General features: G+C 39.8%; 2 protein-coding genes across 2 annotated transcripts; both read right to left on the bottom strand.

The window, feature by feature from the left end:
- Positions 1 to 7,653: 7,653 nt before the first annotated feature.
- Positions 7,654 to 10,727, bottom strand: LOC116390737 (extracellular calcium-sensing receptor-like). The gene is made up of 6 exons (XM_031860710.1): positions 10,624 to 10,727; positions 10,211 to 10,496; positions 9,225 to 10,049; positions 8,903 to 9,133; positions 8,700 to 8,823; positions 7,654 to 8,567 (listed from the first exon to the last, which is right to left on the bottom strand). The coding sequence occupies exons 2-6, from the start codon at positions 10,460 to 10,462 to the stop codon at positions 7,654 to 7,656; spliced, it is 2,346 nt and encodes a 781-aa protein (XP_031716570.1). The 5' UTR covers positions 10,463 to 10,496; positions 10,624 to 10,727.
- Positions 10,728 to 11,464: 737 nt separating this feature from the next.
- On the bottom strand, positions 11,465 to 15,980 carry LOC116390736 (extracellular calcium-sensing receptor-like). The gene is made up of 6 exons (XM_031860709.1): positions 15,760 to 15,980; positions 15,382 to 15,670; positions 14,390 to 15,196; positions 14,072 to 14,299; positions 13,589 to 13,712; positions 11,465 to 12,363 (listed from the first exon to the last, which is right to left on the bottom strand). Exons 1-6 carry the CDS (start codon positions 15,978 to 15,980, stop codon positions 11,465 to 11,467), a joined length of 2,568 nt encoding a protein of 855 aa, XP_031716569.1.
- Positions 15,981 to 18,403: the final 2,423 nt, after the last annotated feature.

Raw genomic sequence — 18,403 nt, 5'->3', positions numbered from 1 at the left:
CAAAAGCACACACTCTGTCCTTCTTGACAGATTGGACTCTAGTGACTTCATCCAAATAAATGTCATCCTTTCTTTAAGCTATCACCATACACCCTTGATAGCCAATATATACTGTATATATCAGTTCAACTAATACATTTAGATAACACAAACAGTGAATACTGAACCAAACAAGCACTTAGTAAGCTGACAAAGCCTCAAACAATTTGTCATTGGTCAGTAAACATTGGTCTGTGCTAGTGTACAGAAAATGATACATTATGACCCCTTTCAGATGAACAAATTATCTACAGAAATGTGGAAATCTAAAATGTCTCGTTAAGTCAAACAGAGAAATCTTTTCTTTTTTTTTTTTTAACTCAACCTAAGCCTGTATATTAAAGGTTGCGTTCATCAAACACCTCCAGTGCTACATCTTCACTCCACAGATAAGCAATCCAATCTTAAGTTTTAAGTGGGAGATGCTGCCCTGTAGCCTATATATGCTACCTGCCTCATATCACAACTGTCAAATTGACCTAATTTCCCCTGGGCCTCGGGTCACTGGAAAAAGAGCCCCCAGTTTGTAAGTTAACAACAACAACAGCAAGGAACTGGAATGAGCACTTGACCATAATGGAGAAAGGACCGAAGATGAGCGGTGTCATGTCACGATGGCATGCCTGACTAGGCCTTACTCATCCTTCAATGATGTGAAAAGGCAGGCGGCAGGCCCGTGTCACAAGGGACTGCTGATCTAAGTTGCATGCCTTTCAAACACATAAGACACAGAAACATACTTGATACACAGCGAACTGAGTGAGAGGAAAACCTCAAAGTAGTATCAAAACCTAATAAGAATTGTTCATTCTGATAGAAAGAAAGAGGTATGTAATAAAATGCATTATTGTATTGTTTTGAATATTCATTTAATGGGGGCTTACTAGTGTTACCCACAGTACATACCTACGGTGCATCAGTTTTTACAAACATTCTGTCCTTTTTTTCTACTTTTACTTATTCTTCCGTAACAAATATCCTTCCTTAGGGCTAAACAGGTATGGTGAAATCAATGAGGCATTAATTTGTTGTGCATATCATTAGGAGGACATACCCTGCAGGCTACAAAACAGAGCACCACTCAGTGTGTAGCAAAGACAATTTTACATGCTGTATGTTATGCTGCCTCAGGTCATATACTGTACTGTAGGTTTCCTTATTAATTGAATATGTCCCTGTGTGAAGCTCAGAGGAAGGACAGAGGTGCCCTAAGACAGAGCGTTCGGTATTATGATACAGTTTCCTTTTCTTGTAAGTAAGATTTTAGACTTGGGTATTATGCTCTCAAGGGAAAGGGATCAGCCTTATTGTTTCTGAAAACAAGCTGATTAGAAGTGAACAAAGGGCATTGTAATTGTATCAGTTGTCCTCACAGGGAGATTCAAGATAATTAAAACCCCTGAGTATTGAATGTTTCACTGTATTCTGGTAAGATGTTGAATAATGCAGTCTTGCAAAAGACAGGAATACACAAACCAAAAAAGGCAGAAACACAATCATATTGTCATAGCGTTGAAAACAACAGAAAGATACAAACAGTTTGCAGCAAGTCAACTAGAGAAATATGATGCCTATGTTGAGTTAAAGCACAGGTTAATTAGCTATATGCAGGGAGGGCTGTGGCTCAGAGGTAGAGTGGGTTGTCTTCTAATCGTAACATTGTCAGTTCATTCTCTGGCTTCACCAGTCCTCATGCTGATGTGTCCTTGAACAAGACACTAAACCCCAAAATGCCCCTGATCTAAACCTGACTGTCCATGAATATGAATGTGTGAATGGGTGAATGCTGGCCTGTTGACATGTAGGGTACAGTGCTTTAGTGTTCCGAAGACTAGAAATGTGCTATATATGTGTAAGTCCATTTATCATAGACAATGATTGGAAGGAAATGAAGACAGACAGACCGACAAGAAGCAGGAGGGAAGATGAAAAAAAGAAGGGCTTCTGTGACTGTTGTGGCGGCCTGTAAAGAACCCACTACTGCACACCTGTGGTCGAAAAACATTTTACTCCCTCTTCTTGATAGATGGGGCAAAGGCCCAACAAAAAAAATGATACTTTTTATTATACCAAAATTGGTTTCTGTCATAGTTCTTATCACGCTGATTTGTGTTCTTTCTGAAAAGTTTGGTTTTGATTCGTTTTTTGATGCTACAAAAAAGGGAATCTGACATCATTCACTGCTAGGATTGACAGCTCCTCTGAGTGAAGTAGTTGATGCAAAGCCCCCGGAGGCTCAGAAATTGTACGTATGTGGAGAGAAGATGTAACTTTAACCGTGATTGTCTGTTTCAAATATAGAGATTTGTTAAATGGAGTGGACTTGTACTTGTATAGTGCTTTTCTAGTCTTCCGACCACTCAGAGTGCTAATGGCAGGGGCTACCATGCAAGGTGCCACCTTTCCATCAGAACTAACTAACTTTCACACAACATTCACACACCTTAGGCACAGCCTACAGCAGCAATTTAAGTGTCTTGCCCAAGGACACATCGACATGGTTTGGAGGAGCTGGGAATCGAATCGCAGATTTAAATTGTGTGATTGAAGGACAACCCGCTTTAACTTTGAGCCACAGCCTCCTACAGTCTACTGTTCATATAGTCACTGACCGTGTCACTTGACAGTAAAGTTAGCCTGCATTTTTGGACTTCCATGTGTTGCAATGTGCCGCCAATGCTCAGCGAAGCTTCCAATTTTGCCCAGTGGCCTCTCACAGTGTTGCAAATTTTAAAAAAAACTGCAGCCCAAAAAGTATTTTCCCCATAGATCCTCAATGTAGAAGAAACTTCTGTAAAAGTTTTGACAGGACACCTCGAACTGCACACAAGGTCTTATATTTGCAAAACTGTCCTCGAGCCGAGAAAAGCAATTCAAAAATATATGATGTCATCACAATATAAAGTCTATGGTTGAGTGGGAACTGGTCGAGTGAGAAACACTATTGCACATAATCAGTCAGCCGCATACCCAGGTAGTAAAGCCTAGAAGAGAAACTTAGTTTTGAGCATGGCGAATTAATAAATATGTTGATAGTAAAAACAGACATTAAAGGATGACCTACTGTCATAATGAATTATGAAGCTGCACCATTCAAGGTTCATGGAACTGCTTGGAGGTTTACTAAAGTTTGTCAGGACATGAAGGCCGTTCTCTCAAGAAACTGTGGTTTAGTTATTGTAACGAGAATCTCCAATTCCCTTGTTTCATAACTGTCACAGATATGTTTTACATTTGAGATAAGGACTTTTACAAAATGCAGAATTGAGCTCTTATTGTCACTGTCAAATCTTTTGCGCCTACATCATTTAACCTAATACAGGTTAGCTTGAGGCTATTATTAATTAAGTTTTAAGTAGAGATATTAAAACAAATTTGTAAAAAAGCAGGATTAAATAGATATCCGCCAGAAAAGAACTGGTTTAAAGGCCTACTTGTATCATACATGTTTTATCGGAATAGCTACAAAACAAAAACATCCTGATTAAATGTTTGGGACGGGCCCCATATGGAGTGTGCGTGTGTGATGTGAACCGGTAAAGCGGTGAGTCATAACACATCTGGGAAACACTTAAGCTTGTTATTGTGTATATTTTGGAGGTGGTGTCATGGCATCATCCTAAACCTGCCAATTTACCTTTTACTCAGGGGATTGAAGAGTAACAAGGGGCCAGCTGGGCAAGTAACAACAAGCAAGTGTTTCCAAGAAGACTGATGACATCTGGGCCTGAGGCTATGAAACAAGAGCTCACCAGGTGTTCTGTTGGAAATTAATTAATTTTCAGTTTTAATGGGAGGTGATCTCACCTCCTTCAAAACAAGCGGCTCACAGTAATTAGCAAGACTACAGCATAATCATTATTTACTTCCAGCTACACTTACTAGTTTTATATTGGAGATAATACAATCTTTAGGTTAAATAAAGATCTTGCATGTCACAGCCGAACGCAATCCAGCAGTTTCGATTCTCAGAGCAATCAAAAGGTGCTTATTGACAAGATACATGGTTTTCTTGACTGTGAAATAAAATGAATTGTATAAATTAGGATTCTTTGGCTTGGCAAGGGTTCAACATTAGATTTTAATGTAATTACTGCATCTTGGCCTGCTCTCCAACCATCAATCAAGAATTCAAAGGACTTTTCGGCTTTGTTGACAAAAATGTTACTCTAATATGTGCTGGATAACATTACATTTTAATGGGGTTTAAAGTATTTGGGCTGATGTTCCTCACCCTACAATTTGGATAATATATCTAATTATTTAATTCGGCTGTATGACATAATACATAATATGATATGATACATAATTGTCGTGCTGCACCTGGTCATCAGAGTTGGGATGATCTGAACAGGTTTTCCTCCACAAACCTTTAAACATCAGACAGCCAGGTCCCAGAAAAAGTGCCCATGTGGGTAGGTCTGGATTCACTGTGGGCAAATTAAAGTCAATCATAATTATGTTTTTTTAAAAGAATAATTGTGGTTGAAAAAAGCTTGTATGTAATGTAAAGTAACACCGAATTTTGGTAGCAAGTGAGGACACAACACTTTGAGGAAAACTGCTTGTAAATATACCTTGTATTTATTTAAGTCAATGAGGCACACTATAGTTGGGTAGTTTGGAAATCTGGATGCTTTATCATCTTATTGGGAGAGCAGGTTCAGAAGTCCTCTGGGGAACCTGCTTCTCAGGCTACATCCTTCGGAAGATGCAGCCCCTGAATTTGGACACAGCTTTAGTGTACTTAAATTCAAAATGCTTTTATATTTTCATTAGCAGGGCTGAATCTCCATTTCCTGTTTTTATATTAAAAAAACCTTCACTGGTACAGTTTCAACCTTTAAACTGTACCAGTGAAGGTTTTTTTCACTTTGTGTTTTAAAAAACTTTGTAATAAGTTGAGTTTACAAAACTTGACAAATCAAAGTTCCTGTGACAAACCACCTTGCACGACAGAACCATTTTGAATTGATTTTGCTAGCGACACAGTTTCTTTGTTGGGGTCAGTTATGCCTGGAGTCCCTATACTTCGGGACGATGCTGAAGGCTGGACTAGGGCTGCAGATTTAGAGTGAGGGGTTGAAGGGGCCAGGCCGGGACCCAGAAAGCTTGCTGGAGACGTGAGAGATCTGTCAGCACCTGGACCACAAAAATCTCTGGCTGATTTGAATTGAAATGTTTTGACCGGCGGAGCTTTCTTTCTGGTCATCCTTTCATCATTTAATTTTGATTATCCTTTTATCACATTTACATATGTTTCTTATATCTTACCTTACATATTGGTCCATTTCAACCTTTCTTGTATCTCTTATTTTGCATTTATGTTTGCATAAATGTATGCATATTTATATTTATATTTGTCTCTTAATGTGTGTTTGTTTTATTGCTTTACTTTATGCCTTTGAGTATTGTGCTTTCAATGTGTCAACAATAACAATTTATGAATTATTTCTAATAATACTACTACCAATACTACTACTACTACTACTACTAATAATAATAATAATGACAATGATAAACATCATCATCAATAGCTTATCATCTCTAACATTATTGCAGCTTTTCTGCAACTGCACAATATTGCCACGAGATGGCAACATTGCCCATGCTTTAAGCATGGGCAATGCTTAAAGCATTGCCCATGCTCCATGCTCCATGCTTTCCAAAGCAAAGACTGAGTGCGTGATGGTTTGTGGCTGTGCTTGTATACTTGGAATAATCACTTTGTGGCGACAACAATGTTAACCACAGAGATTTTGTTTCTTTTTTCAGTGGGTTCAGGCAAGCTTAAAGTCACACTACTACCACTAATGGTGGCAGAAGATGGGCTGTATAGGCCAACATCAGTGCCCCACCACACTAATGCACTTGTGGCTGAAATGGAGGAAATCTTGTATAAAACAATTCCTTTTAAAAATCCTAAGCATCTATACCTAAATGCTATGTCTTCTTTTATTTCATTCATTATTGAAGTTTGTCACGTTCAAAAAGCAAAGCCATGTTGAAATGTTTCAGACAAAGGGCTGAAGTTCTCCAGTTCAGATCTTAAGGGAATCATGATGCAACAGCCCTGATGGAAATGTTCCAGTGTAAACTGAGGGGACAGGTGTGGTGTGGAGGCAAACTGGAGACACTGTGTACTCTGGAGGGAGATTATTAGTTTGTTAGTTTGTTAGTGCGCTTGTGAGTGGGAAGAGGCTGAGGTGGAAGTCATGGTCAGGCCTAAGGCACCTGTACTTCCCCACATGTGTTTCTACTCATACCCCAAAAGACATACCCTCTGGAGTGGTTGAAAGTGTTTCTAACAGTCATCACAAACATACAAACAACTATTTGTTTTTCATTAAGGAAGACCTAAGAGACATATCAACTGATTAAAATGATGAAAAATAACAATAACACCAAATTAAATGTCACATGGCCCAATTACTTGCTAAATCAGGTGTGCTAAATGTGTTACTTTGATCACTTGTCAACTGTGTAGGATGAATTCCCTTATCCAAATGCAAAAGTCTTAAAAAATGATTTAAAAGCTAGGTTGAAATAAAACAAAATGAAATGTTAATGTGCCAAAATCATACAGTAATTCATATATACAGTATTCATTATGAAGATGTCTGATCACTGTTTGTGTGTATGATAATGAGCCTCAGGTGTACTTCATTAGACTTAGATGTACTTTTGAGTTTGGTTAGCATACTACTGTACCATGCTTGTGTTGGCATGCTTACACTTTAAACCCTTGCATGCTGCAGTTACATTTTGCATGCATAAATTGAGTCTGTTGTTCAGTGCCATCTGTTGGACAACACTAAAATTGTGATAAAGTATTCTGATGAAATGCATTCTTTAGTATGACATATTGTGTATATATATATACTTATAATATGTATATAAGTCATTCCCTTGTTGCCTTTTACTCACCTGCGTGACAGGAATTGTGTGCATGACCCAACAAATAAAATACATTTGTTTCTCCATGAGATTCGTGAGATACAGTGTAAGGTTGTAAATAAATGAGTGACAGACTAGGACCTGAGTGTTTCAATATATTTATGTTTATTAGGAATTCCTGAAGTCATTCTAAAATAATTATGTAATTATGTCTCTGCAATGTGCGCTGTTATGTAGTTTACTATGTGTGCCATCTTGTACTGTAATGTGAACTACTCTAGCGTTAATAAATATTTTTTCATAGCTGTCAAAAACTACACAAAAAAGAATGCAAATTTCATACAATATTTTATTTTGAAGTTTGAATGCAAAAAAAACATTTGTTCATTTTAAAGTTAAATATGGAGGTTCATTCTTGACCTTTGGAACTCATCTACTGTACAGTGATACAAATATTAACAGTTGAAAAGGATGCAACATTAAATAATTATTTTCTGAGCCAAATACATGAGAAACCTTTGCTACATTAAAGGGTTTATTATTAATTATTAGTTTCGAGTTGTTGATATACAGACATTATCAGGAAAGTTTTGGGCAGAGCCATACATTGCTTTTACATTTAAGTTAAAGAGTTAGTGAGTTCATTGTAATAGTATAGGTATAAAACAATTAATTTAAAATTTAAAATAAATCTACTGCTGTGATTTAACAAATGAATCAAAGGGCTCTTCTGGTCGCTTTACTCAACAAACGTTTCTTTGTATTGTTTTCAGGCTTTAATAAAATTATGTAGCACTTTGGCAAAAAAACACAAAACAGCATTCCATAACTGGAGGCCAGAATAGCAAATATCTCCACAGCCACTGTGAACTTCCCAGGAGAGCTGGCATAAGCTGGGATAAATGTGATCCAGACTGCACAGAATATCAGCATGCTGAAGGTGATGAATTTAGCTTCATTAAAATTATCAGGCAACTTTCTAGCCAAAAAAGCAAGTACAAAACATAACACGGCTAAAAAACCTATATATCCTAACACAGCCCAGAACCCCACAGGTGATCCCAGTGCACACTCAAGAATAATCTTCTCCTTATAGTGGTTCATATTTTTGTAGGGAAAAGGAGGGTTGATTGTCAGCCATAGTATGCAAATAAGAACCTGTATTAGTGTGAAAGCCAGAACACTGAGTCTCTGCTGTGCAGGCCCAAACCATTTCATCACATTACTGCTTGGAATTGTGGCCCTGAAGGCCATTAGCACCACTATAGTTTTCCCCAGAACACAAGAGATACAGAGGACAAAGGTGATGCCGAATGCTGTGTGTCGCAGCATGCAGGACCACTCAGTGGGCCGGCCTATGAAGGTCAGAGAACACAGGAAACACAGAGTCAAGGAGAAGAGCAGCAGGAAGCTCAGCTCAGAGTTGTTGGCCCTGACAATAGGAGTCTGCCTGTAGTGGAAAAATATCAGGGCTATAGTCATCGCCAAGCAGGCACCAAAGACAGAAAAGGTGACCAACAGTATACCCATTAATTCCCTGAAGGTGATGAACTCAATAGCTTTCAAGTCACAGTTATTCCTCTCTTCGCTGGACTTGTACTCGGGAAGGCATTTGTCACATTTCACTGCATCTGAAAGCATAAATATGTTTAGGCTGTACAGCACACACATCCTCAGATAGACCAGTAAAGTGCTCACAGTGATTTTACCCAACAAAAACACGATGAGTGCTAAAGTAAAGGCTAGGAATCCTGCAGTCTCACTTGTACTGTTGCTGAACTCCCCGTCAGCACAGGTGATGCAATCAAAACAGCAGATAGGCTTGCCCTTGACAAAAGCCCGGCGGGTGCCTGGCAAACAGCTCTCACTGCAAACAGACCTCGGTACCTGTATTTAAAAAAAAGAATATTGTGCTCAGAATAAATTCAAGAAAGCTCATTCGGACAGGCTTTCGAGATTTACTTACTTCAAGATTATCCCCTGCCCAGATAGCGTTCACATCTGCTTTCATCTTAAACTGCTGCCCCTCAGGCTGTGAGGCAACATAGAAACCAATGGTTTTAAAGACTATGTAATCTGTCTCATCCATCTGCCAGTTTACCAGTGCATAAGTTGCCACAGGGTTGCCCAACTCATCGAAGAAAACCCTTTCACCAATCTTAGTGGTGAAATTGACCTGCGTTATGTAATGCAGAACCTGTAGGGAAACAGAGAAGTTGTTTTAACTACATAATAATTAACATATACAGTTTTTTGACCAAGGCACAGAATTTTATTTGTATGTTTACCTGCCATGGTTGAGCATTTTCCCAATCAGCACAAGTATTGTTCTCAAAAGGCCCCTGTCCATCTTTGCAGGTAAACAACATGTGCAAAGCTTGAGCGACAGCATATGTGGCCTTGTAAACATTGTTCAGTAAACTGGCATCTGAAACATCTGTGAAGCGTGTGCTTTTGTCCCACAGAGACTCCTTCCCAGTGCAGGCAGCGACTGAACCCTGAGCTTGTGTCTCTGCTTGGGGAGTCAGGGTGCAGCCGAACACCGTCTCCCACAACTCCACCAGTCCCTGGTCTCCCGGTGTGGTGGAGGGCCTGCTGTCAGCGAGGAACTCCTGCAGTCCAGGGATGTGAGCATTTAATGCTGAAAAGCCCACCGCCCCCTGCACCACAGCGTAGTTTACTGGAGAGGCAATATAGCGATAAGTGATCCAACCCTCACTGCCCACCCACTGCAGGCCTGTCACATTCTGCGTATGAAGCTCCTTAATAAGTATGTCAAGGTCTGTGCCATCAGCAAATGCCACTATTACCTTAGAGGTGGACTTCTTAATAATGTTCACTACCTCTAAGAACCGCTTCCTGGGATCAGTTCTGTAAATAGCCACTGAGTACTCAACACACACACCTTCCCTTTCTGCTGCTTCCAGGAAAGTGGCCATGCCACCATTCCCATAGTCACTATTAGTTCTGATAGCTCCTACCCAGGTCCAGCCAAAGTGTTTCACAAGCTTTGCTAGGGCTTTGCTCTGGTGAATGTCACTAGGTATGGTTCTGAAGAAGGAGGGATAGTCTCTTCTGTTGCTAAGACATGCACAAGTGGCTGAATGACTGATCTGAAACACAAGTAAAACAGAGAAATAGCTATTTTTGAGACGCCTAATATGAATGACACGTCATAAAACATTTTATCATATTATCTAACTTCTCATTCAACGACAAAAAAAACACTTGACAGTTCATGTGTACAGAGACTCTGCGTACCCCCAACACTCACCACAGGTATATTGAAGGGTCCCATGGTGCGTGCAATACCTATTGTAGAGGTAGATGTGGTTTCCCCTATGACAGCATGCATATTTGAGAGTTTGCTACAGCTGCCGTCCCCACTCACATACCTATTCATCAGGTTAAGCGATGCCCTGATGGACAGAGGGATACTGGGGCAGGAGTCAAATATCCTGTAACCCAGTGTCACTCCTGGCAGCAGATCTGAGCTGTTGTTGATCTCCCCTATGGCAAATATCATAGTGAACGCGTATTGAAGCTCTCCTGGGTCCAGTCTTAAAAAAGAAGAGGGACCATATTTTTACAATTTGTGAAAAGTAAAAAAGATATTCAAACACACACTGATATAAACAACACATATTGTAATAAGATTTACAGTTGTATTTTTTTCATCCCTCTTACCCTTCACACTGGATTGTTCCTGGGTTAACTTGGTGAGCTGGATTGACACTGACTGGGTTCTGGTGGAAGGAGAAAATGCCTCCAATGTTGATGTCTCCCTCCTTAGAAAACTGAGACTGTTCTTTAGTCCCATATGTTTGACACACAGGCTTCCCTCCTCTGACGGCCAGAAGGGAAAGAAGTAGCAGATCTGCTATCAGCAGCATTGCAGTTCACCTCAATAGTTACCACACAAGGCCGAAAGCTAAAATCCCTTAACTCTGAGGATTTTATAGGGTTTTTCTTCTAATTATCACAAAGCCTCAGGGGCCAGGTTGCAACCTATGTGAATATTGTGTTTCTGTCCACCAATGAAAGTGCTTTTAGTATGACTGAAAGATGGATGGGCCTATTAGAGGGACTACTACATTTGTATGCCATGATTGTTTTTAGCATAAGCAACAATAACTGACAATAATGATTTCAGAAACCAGCGTCCATGGGGATATCTCAGCTCTTGAGTATTACATATTTTATTTCTGATTTTAATTTTGAACTAAATGATGAAAAATACATTTTTGGACACTGATAAATTTGATGGAATGCATTATTATTATTACTTTTTCAGGTATTTAATTCACAGCAGCTGACAACATTCAATACAGAATATTAAGCTTCAGGGATGGTAATGAACTGAAATTGTTAATTGCATTTAAACAACTGCAAATGTGGCCAGTCTGAATGCTGCTCGGCGCATGTCCTGCAAGATCATAATTAACCCAATGCCTTCATTAAATTAGGACTAAAATATAAATTCAGACCTTTTAGTGTTACTGTTCTGTAAAGTCATTCATGGGGATTTTCACTGGTTTCTCCCTATCATATGTTTTTTAGTATTTCTCTCTGGTTTTAGCAGTAAAATATAACATTTTGGAGCAAATATACAAAAGAGCAACCCGAAGCTAGAGGCCAGAATAGCAAATATCTCTACAGCTACAGTGAACTTCCCAGGAGAACTGACATACGCTGGGATAAAAGTAACCCAGACTGCACAGAATATCAGCATACTGAAGGTGATGAACTTAGCGTCATTGAAATTATCGGGCACCTTTCGAGCCAGAAAAGCAAGGATAAAGCATAGAACAGCCAGGAGTCCTATATACCCCAGCACAGCCCAGAACCATATAGGTGAACCTAAATTACACTCTAGAATTATCCTTTCAGTGGCATTAGCTGTATTTTTGTAGGGGAATGGTGGGGCAAGAGTTAACCACAGCACACAAACTAACACCTGCAGTAATGTACAGCTGAGGACACTTGTTCTCTGAAGTGGAGCAGAACACTGAGGAGCTGGGTTTGCTGGCCTTTTGGCCTTAAAGGCGATCACCACTGCTAAAGTTTTAGCCAGCATACAAGATATGCACAAGGCAAAGGTGATGCCAAAAGCTGTGTGTCGCAGCATGCAGGACCACTCAGTGGGCCGGCCTATGAAAGTAAGAGAACACAGGAAACACAGAGTCAAGGAGAAGAGCTGCAAGAAGCTCAGCTCAGAGTTACTGGCTTTGACAAGTGGTGTGTGAAGAAACCGAAAGAAGACACATGACACCACCAGTGTTAAACTTGCTCCAAATAATGAGAAAGCGGTGAGAAGGGCGCCCATAGTTTCTCCAAAAGATAGGAACTCGATCACCTTTGGGACACACTGGCTGTGATCTTCATTTGACCAGTACTCCAGTGGACAGCGGGAACACTCTCCCGGACCTGAATAGAAAAACATTAAACACTAAAATGTATTAATAATATGTTGGTTCAAACTCACACACCCTCTGCCCTCTACTGGACACTGTGGTAACTCTCCTCAAATCACAACATGCGTTTGCACAAAGAATTTGCGTAAGCGTAGTTGCCCAATCAAGATGTGTCTACCAAAATACGTGCAAACTCTACAGTATAAGGCAGCACATCCCACTGCTAAGCTATCCTTTTACTCTTCAGCAAATTGTGACTTGCCCAGTGGAGTCGCCGCTTCAAGAACCCCATCAGTGCCGTCATGTCCCAACCTCACATCCATTGGGATATCTAAGCTGCCCAATATTTTAAGCTAGCAGTCGTGGGATTACTTCCGGCATGCGACGGTTCTGTGCGATGCTGCGATTCTTGGCTGCTATGCTTGGTTGCTATGCTTTGCTGCGCTGCTTGGCTGCGTTGCTTTGTTGCGTTGTTTTGCTGCGTTGCTTTGCTGCTTGCACTGACCTCAAATACGAAATGTGTGAACTATCCCCCCTGTCGGTGCACCGCAATTGCTTGTTGCTTCGTTGTGACAGTTGTGGGCTACACCCAGACCAAATCCCTCCTTTGTTCCCTAAAAATTACGGAGTTCTTTCAGGTCGAGGGTTATACAGCTGGATGCTATTCCTGCCAATACAGAGCAGAGGGAGGCAAATTTACATCTGCTTTGGACAGTTTGTGCATTGGCATGTTAGGTTGAACACACGGCCCCCATTAGGCACACTGACCAGGGCACACTGGCACACTGTAGGGTTACGCCATGGCTCTACCCAGCTCAGTTATGGACTACCTGGGTTGGCTGGGGCCCCTTACTTATTTGCTGTAGTGGCCTATTTATAAATAAGTAAGTGGGCTGTGGTGACTAACCTTTAGTCCTTCTGGATCAATGTGGTTGGGTCGATGTTATATCGGCAGGGCGTGCATTCAACAGGCTCCACCTACTGTACCCATAGAGTCCAGTAGAGGGCAGAGCCTGATTGAGTTAAAGCAAAGGTTTCAATATTATAAATTAAATTTTAAGCACAGGCTGCCCTGCCGCTGCTCGCTGAAAATAGTGTATAAATTTAGCAGCGGGGTGTGCTGCCATATATACTGTGGGGTATTGCTTGCTATATTTACTCACTTATAATAAACTGGAGAGCATTGATTTAGTACAAATATTACACATTAAATTACAGATAGGAAAGCTTCTACTCACTGCTGGAGTTGCTGATCTCTCCAGCAGCACAGGCGATGCAGGAGAAACAGCAGATGGGTTTGCCATTAATCACAGCCTGCCGAAAACCTGGCAGGCAACTCTCACTGCAGACAGACTGTGGTCTCTGTAACAACACCACCACTCATCAGTTACTCATAGTTTGTTGCCCTTGTAATCCCAGTATTAATTTAATTTGTTTTAATTTAATCAGCATTGGGGTCTTTTTTAGGGGCTCCAAAAACTCTAGTTCAAGCTGTATGCCTCTTACACATCAATCTACATCACAAGTAAATCTCTTGGCACTTTGCCTGTCAATCTGCAAAATATATATAATATGAATGTGTTTTTTTAATTTTTTTGACTTTTATATGATTTACTCAACAATGCAGAATTTAGCTATTTTTCATGTTCAGGCTCAGACAAAAGTTAATACTTTGAAAAACAACTTCCACAATTAGTATATAATACTAAACACAATGATACCTTTGGAGATTCAGCAGCCCATGTTTTGTTTATTTCATTCATGATAAACTGTTTTCCATTTGGTAGAGAGGCATCGTAGCTCCCTACAGCCACAAACACAGTATCTCCTGCTTGGTTTCTCTGCCAGTTCACCAGCTCATAAGTTGCTGAAGGGTCTCCATTTCCATCAAAATTCACTCTTTCTCCTGACTGAAGAGTGAAATTCACTCTTTGGAGGTGTTTCACAACCTACCAAAAGAGAACAAGCTTGAATAATTTATATTTAGGGGAATTGTTTATTATTTCAAATTATTTACAGAATCCTTGAAGGCAACCTACCTGTTTTATCTGTAAATCATCTTTCCAGTTACACGACTGATTCACCGCTTCATCATTTTGTCCACATTTTAACATGTTATGCATTGCATGAGCCACAGCATACACAGCTTTATACACATTGTTAGATATCCTTAGCTCTGACACATCTGTGAAAGGATTGTTGATGTCCTCTAGTCTCTCAGAGCCAGAGCACTGGGTCTGACCATTCAGATTGGATTGGAAACTGCAACCAAATGTGGCTTCCCAGAACTCTCTCAGCAGATTATTATGTGGGTTTTGACTTGGGTTAACCATCAAAAGGAACTCTCGCAGGCCTGTGATCTTTGTTTTTTTGATGGTGAAGCCAAGAGACCCCGTTAGGATTCCTGAGTACCTCTCAGTGGCCAGATGACCTGCCGTAATCCAGGACTCACTGCCCACCCACTGCAGCCCAGTCAAGTTCTGCTTCAGAGCTTCCTCAAGCAGAATGTCCATCTCTCCCTGGGCGAGGAAGGCAACTACGACCCTTGCACTGCCACTGTGGATCACTCTCACCACCCTGGCAACCTGCCAACGGGGGTCAGTCCTCGAGATGGCCTCTGAGTACTCAACACAGACCCCCTCCTGGCTTGCAGCTGTGATAAATGTTTCCATGCCATTGTTACCATAGTCATTGTCACTTCTAACTGCCCCAACCCATGTCCAGCCAAAGTGCTTTAACAGTTTTGCTAAGGCTCTGCTCTGATAGTAATCACTCGGGATGGTTCTGAAGAAGGAAGGGTATTCCTTTCTGTTACTCAGACATGCACAAGTGGCAAAGTGGCTGATCTAATAAAAAAGAAAAGGAGGGAAAACAAAACATAACATTGATAACATTTGAGTTGAAGTAAAACTTTGGCAAAATGTTGTTTGACTCAATATCTGACTTTTTGAAGATCATTACAAGCCTATTGTAAAAAGGAACAGGGTGACATCAGTCAAAAATGAACAGACAATTGCTGACAAATAATTACCACCGGTATTTGGAAAATCCCTGAAATTTGTAGCATCACAATGGTTGAGGAGGACTCAGAGGCCCCGATGATGGCATGAACAGATGATTGTCTTGAGCAGGTTTTACCCAAAGTCCTTTTCTGCCCATTTATTAGACCCATCACTGCACGCATTGAAGGCAGTGTTGAACCACAGCTGTCAAATACCTTATAACCAATTGAGATATTAGGCAGCAGAGAGCTGCTATTGTTGATCTCCTGGATGGCAAAAATCATCGTTTGGGCAAAACGAAATTCTCTAAAATTGATTCTGAAAAGAGTAAGAACAGTTTTGATCGACAGTTTTCTGAATTTTCGGTTAAGAAACCAACAAACGAGAAAGGAGACGACAGACATTACCTGGAACACATGAGAGATTCTGGAGCATTTGTGAAGGAGAGCGAAGGCTTTGATATTTGGCTATGGATGGAGAACGCTCCTCCAATAGTGATATCTCCTTCCTTAGATAACAGAGGAAACTCTGGGCTCCCCAACATCTCACAGAGCGCAGTGTCATCCATTGCTCCACAGACACCCACAAAGAGAACAAAGAGTAACATTACATCGACACAGTCCCACATCTGCTACTAACAAGCACACATGGCATGTGCACACAAACCTATACTCTGTAATAAGGTATTCTTTTACTGACCATAACTTAATGGGCAGAGCTTTATAATCCTGCATGTGATGATGATTGAGGGCTTATTAACAAATCACTGTTTGATGACGTCAGATCAATTTGCTCCTCTTCCTTTGTCTTTATATTTGCCTTTGTGTACAACAATGAAAAGGAAAAAAATAAAAGCTTGAAATCTAACTCAATTATCAGGAGATGATCTAGAGAAACACTACTTAATATATGCAGAAAAATATTTGAACCAAAATGTAAGAAAGTGCATTGATTGTATTCTTAAAATAATGATATACCAACAAGAGTATCTCCAAAACTAAAACTGTTATCGGTCTTCTGATTCATGCTTGTTTAGGGCAGTTCACTGTAAAGGTTTCAGACCCAGATACTAAAAGGAGTATACATATGAGAATGTACTCCCTGACACTGCATTTGATCTTCACGTGAAGAAAGCTTTTGACAGAGTGTATAGATATAGATTATGTTGTTTGAACAGTTTTGGAGCAGAATATAGACACAAATCAGGTGATAGTGGACCAGTGTAAACCCAACAATAAAGTCCCTACCTCTGTCTGTGCTTTCAATCTTGGGCGTGTTTATGTGTGTGTGTGTGTATGTGGGGATTGTGGTGGTGGGCACAAGTGTTATCGTACTTTATGTGTTTATTTAATATTAAACAATGTATCTTTATGTTGAAAAATCAATAAACAAATAAAAAATAAACATAATATTCCAGCCCAGTATTCCAAAGAATTGCATCTATATTGGATTATTGTACACCTTAATAAGTACAATGCTGATGTTCAGTGCAGGTTGTACTTAGTTGTGTGGATGTTATAGTAGTGAGTGGACATGTAGCAAGTCTGACTTCAAGCAGGAGACTAGAGTTTGGATGTCCTTTACCTTTTACTGTTTTTATTAACCTTATCCTCAGTCTTTCCCTGTTTTGCAGATATTGTTTGCATTGTAAATTCTAAGAACTTTGGAATTTAAATTAATCTGGGGCTTCACTGAATTGTCAGACTCATTATTTAATATGGCTACAATACATATGTATAGTTTATGTACATATTAAGAAGTAGTTTTATTTGAATTGATTGATCACAACTACAATATATTACCTGTCCAGCAGGCGGCACTGAAGAACATTCTTTTATTTAGCATGCTAACATGCTAAATGTTATGCTAAACATAGCATGTTTGGATTCAATTGTTGTTAGCATATATGTGAATGCACTAATGACAGCCTATATTCTCACTTTATTATGTTGGAATGAAACCCTGAAAATATGCTCAATTAATATGTTATATTTTATGAAGTATCCTATGCGTGCTTGTGACTTTTGGTCATTCGATCAATCCACAGCATACTGATGTGCCCTTAGGAAAGGCCTTTATTAACTCCTATTCTGATTCAGTGGCGCTATGCACTGGCAAGGTTCAAGATGTACATTTTTATAGGTGGCTGAGTTTGAATAGGATCTTCCTGAAAAAGAGAAGCGGGTTTGCAATGGAACTTCTATGAATGAATTGAGGTATGATCTTTGTTCTTTCATTAGCTACTGTATATTTAAGGATACTGAAGACAGAACAGTCTGTCTGGAATAGGTTCAGGTTCTTTTTAAGCATTTCTTTAATGACAAAGCCTTTTCACCCACATTGTTGTAAAACATGTTCATGTTACCCTTGTGTGATGACAATGTATGTGAAGGCCTGTACAGTAATTTCTACTTAGCAGGCCCTAATTGTGCTAATACAAATGAAAAGGCAGGGATTCACGGATAGTTTTTATTTTCTTATTGTCCAATAAAGTGGTAACAATACAAGTTTAACACAGTACAAAACATGTTTATTAAAAGTTATATTTTTTACTCAAGTATTGTTTTACTGTCTGTGTTATTCATTACATCATGTACTTATATATATTACAATAAGTTTAACTGCCAGTCAACAATGTTGAATTAACTTTGAAAAAAAAAAACGTTCACTTGAATTTAATCAGATCCCGTTTTCCCCATCAGATGTTTTTTTGTGTTCAGTTCAGGTTTGAGTACAATAATAAAGCATTTGGGTGCAAATATACAGAGAAGTAGCCCATAACTGGAGGCTAAAATAGCAAATATCTCCACAGCAACAGTGAACTTCCCAGGAGAGCTGACATAAGCTGGGATAAATGTGATCCAAACTGCACAGAATATCAGCATGCTGAAGGTGATGAATTTAGCTTCATTGAAATTATCAGGTAACTTTCTAGCCAAAAACGCAAGTACAAAACATAACACAGCTAAGAGCCCTATATATCCTAACACAGCCCAGAACCCCACAGGTGATCCCAGTGCACACTCAAGAATAATCTTCTCCTTATAGTGG

This window comes from Anarrhichthys ocellatus, unplaced genomic scaffold (genome assembly GCF_004355925.1).
Source record: "Anarrhichthys ocellatus isolate YVR2014 unplaced genomic scaffold, GSC_Weel_1.0 scaffold24, whole genome shotgun sequence".
In the NCBI taxonomy this organism is placed as follows: domain Eukaryota; kingdom Metazoa; phylum Chordata; class Actinopteri; order Perciformes; family Anarhichadidae; genus Anarrhichthys; species Anarrhichthys ocellatus.
The sequence above is the reverse complement of the archived record's forward strand: the minus strand, read 5'-3'. Positions and strand labels throughout refer to the sequence as shown.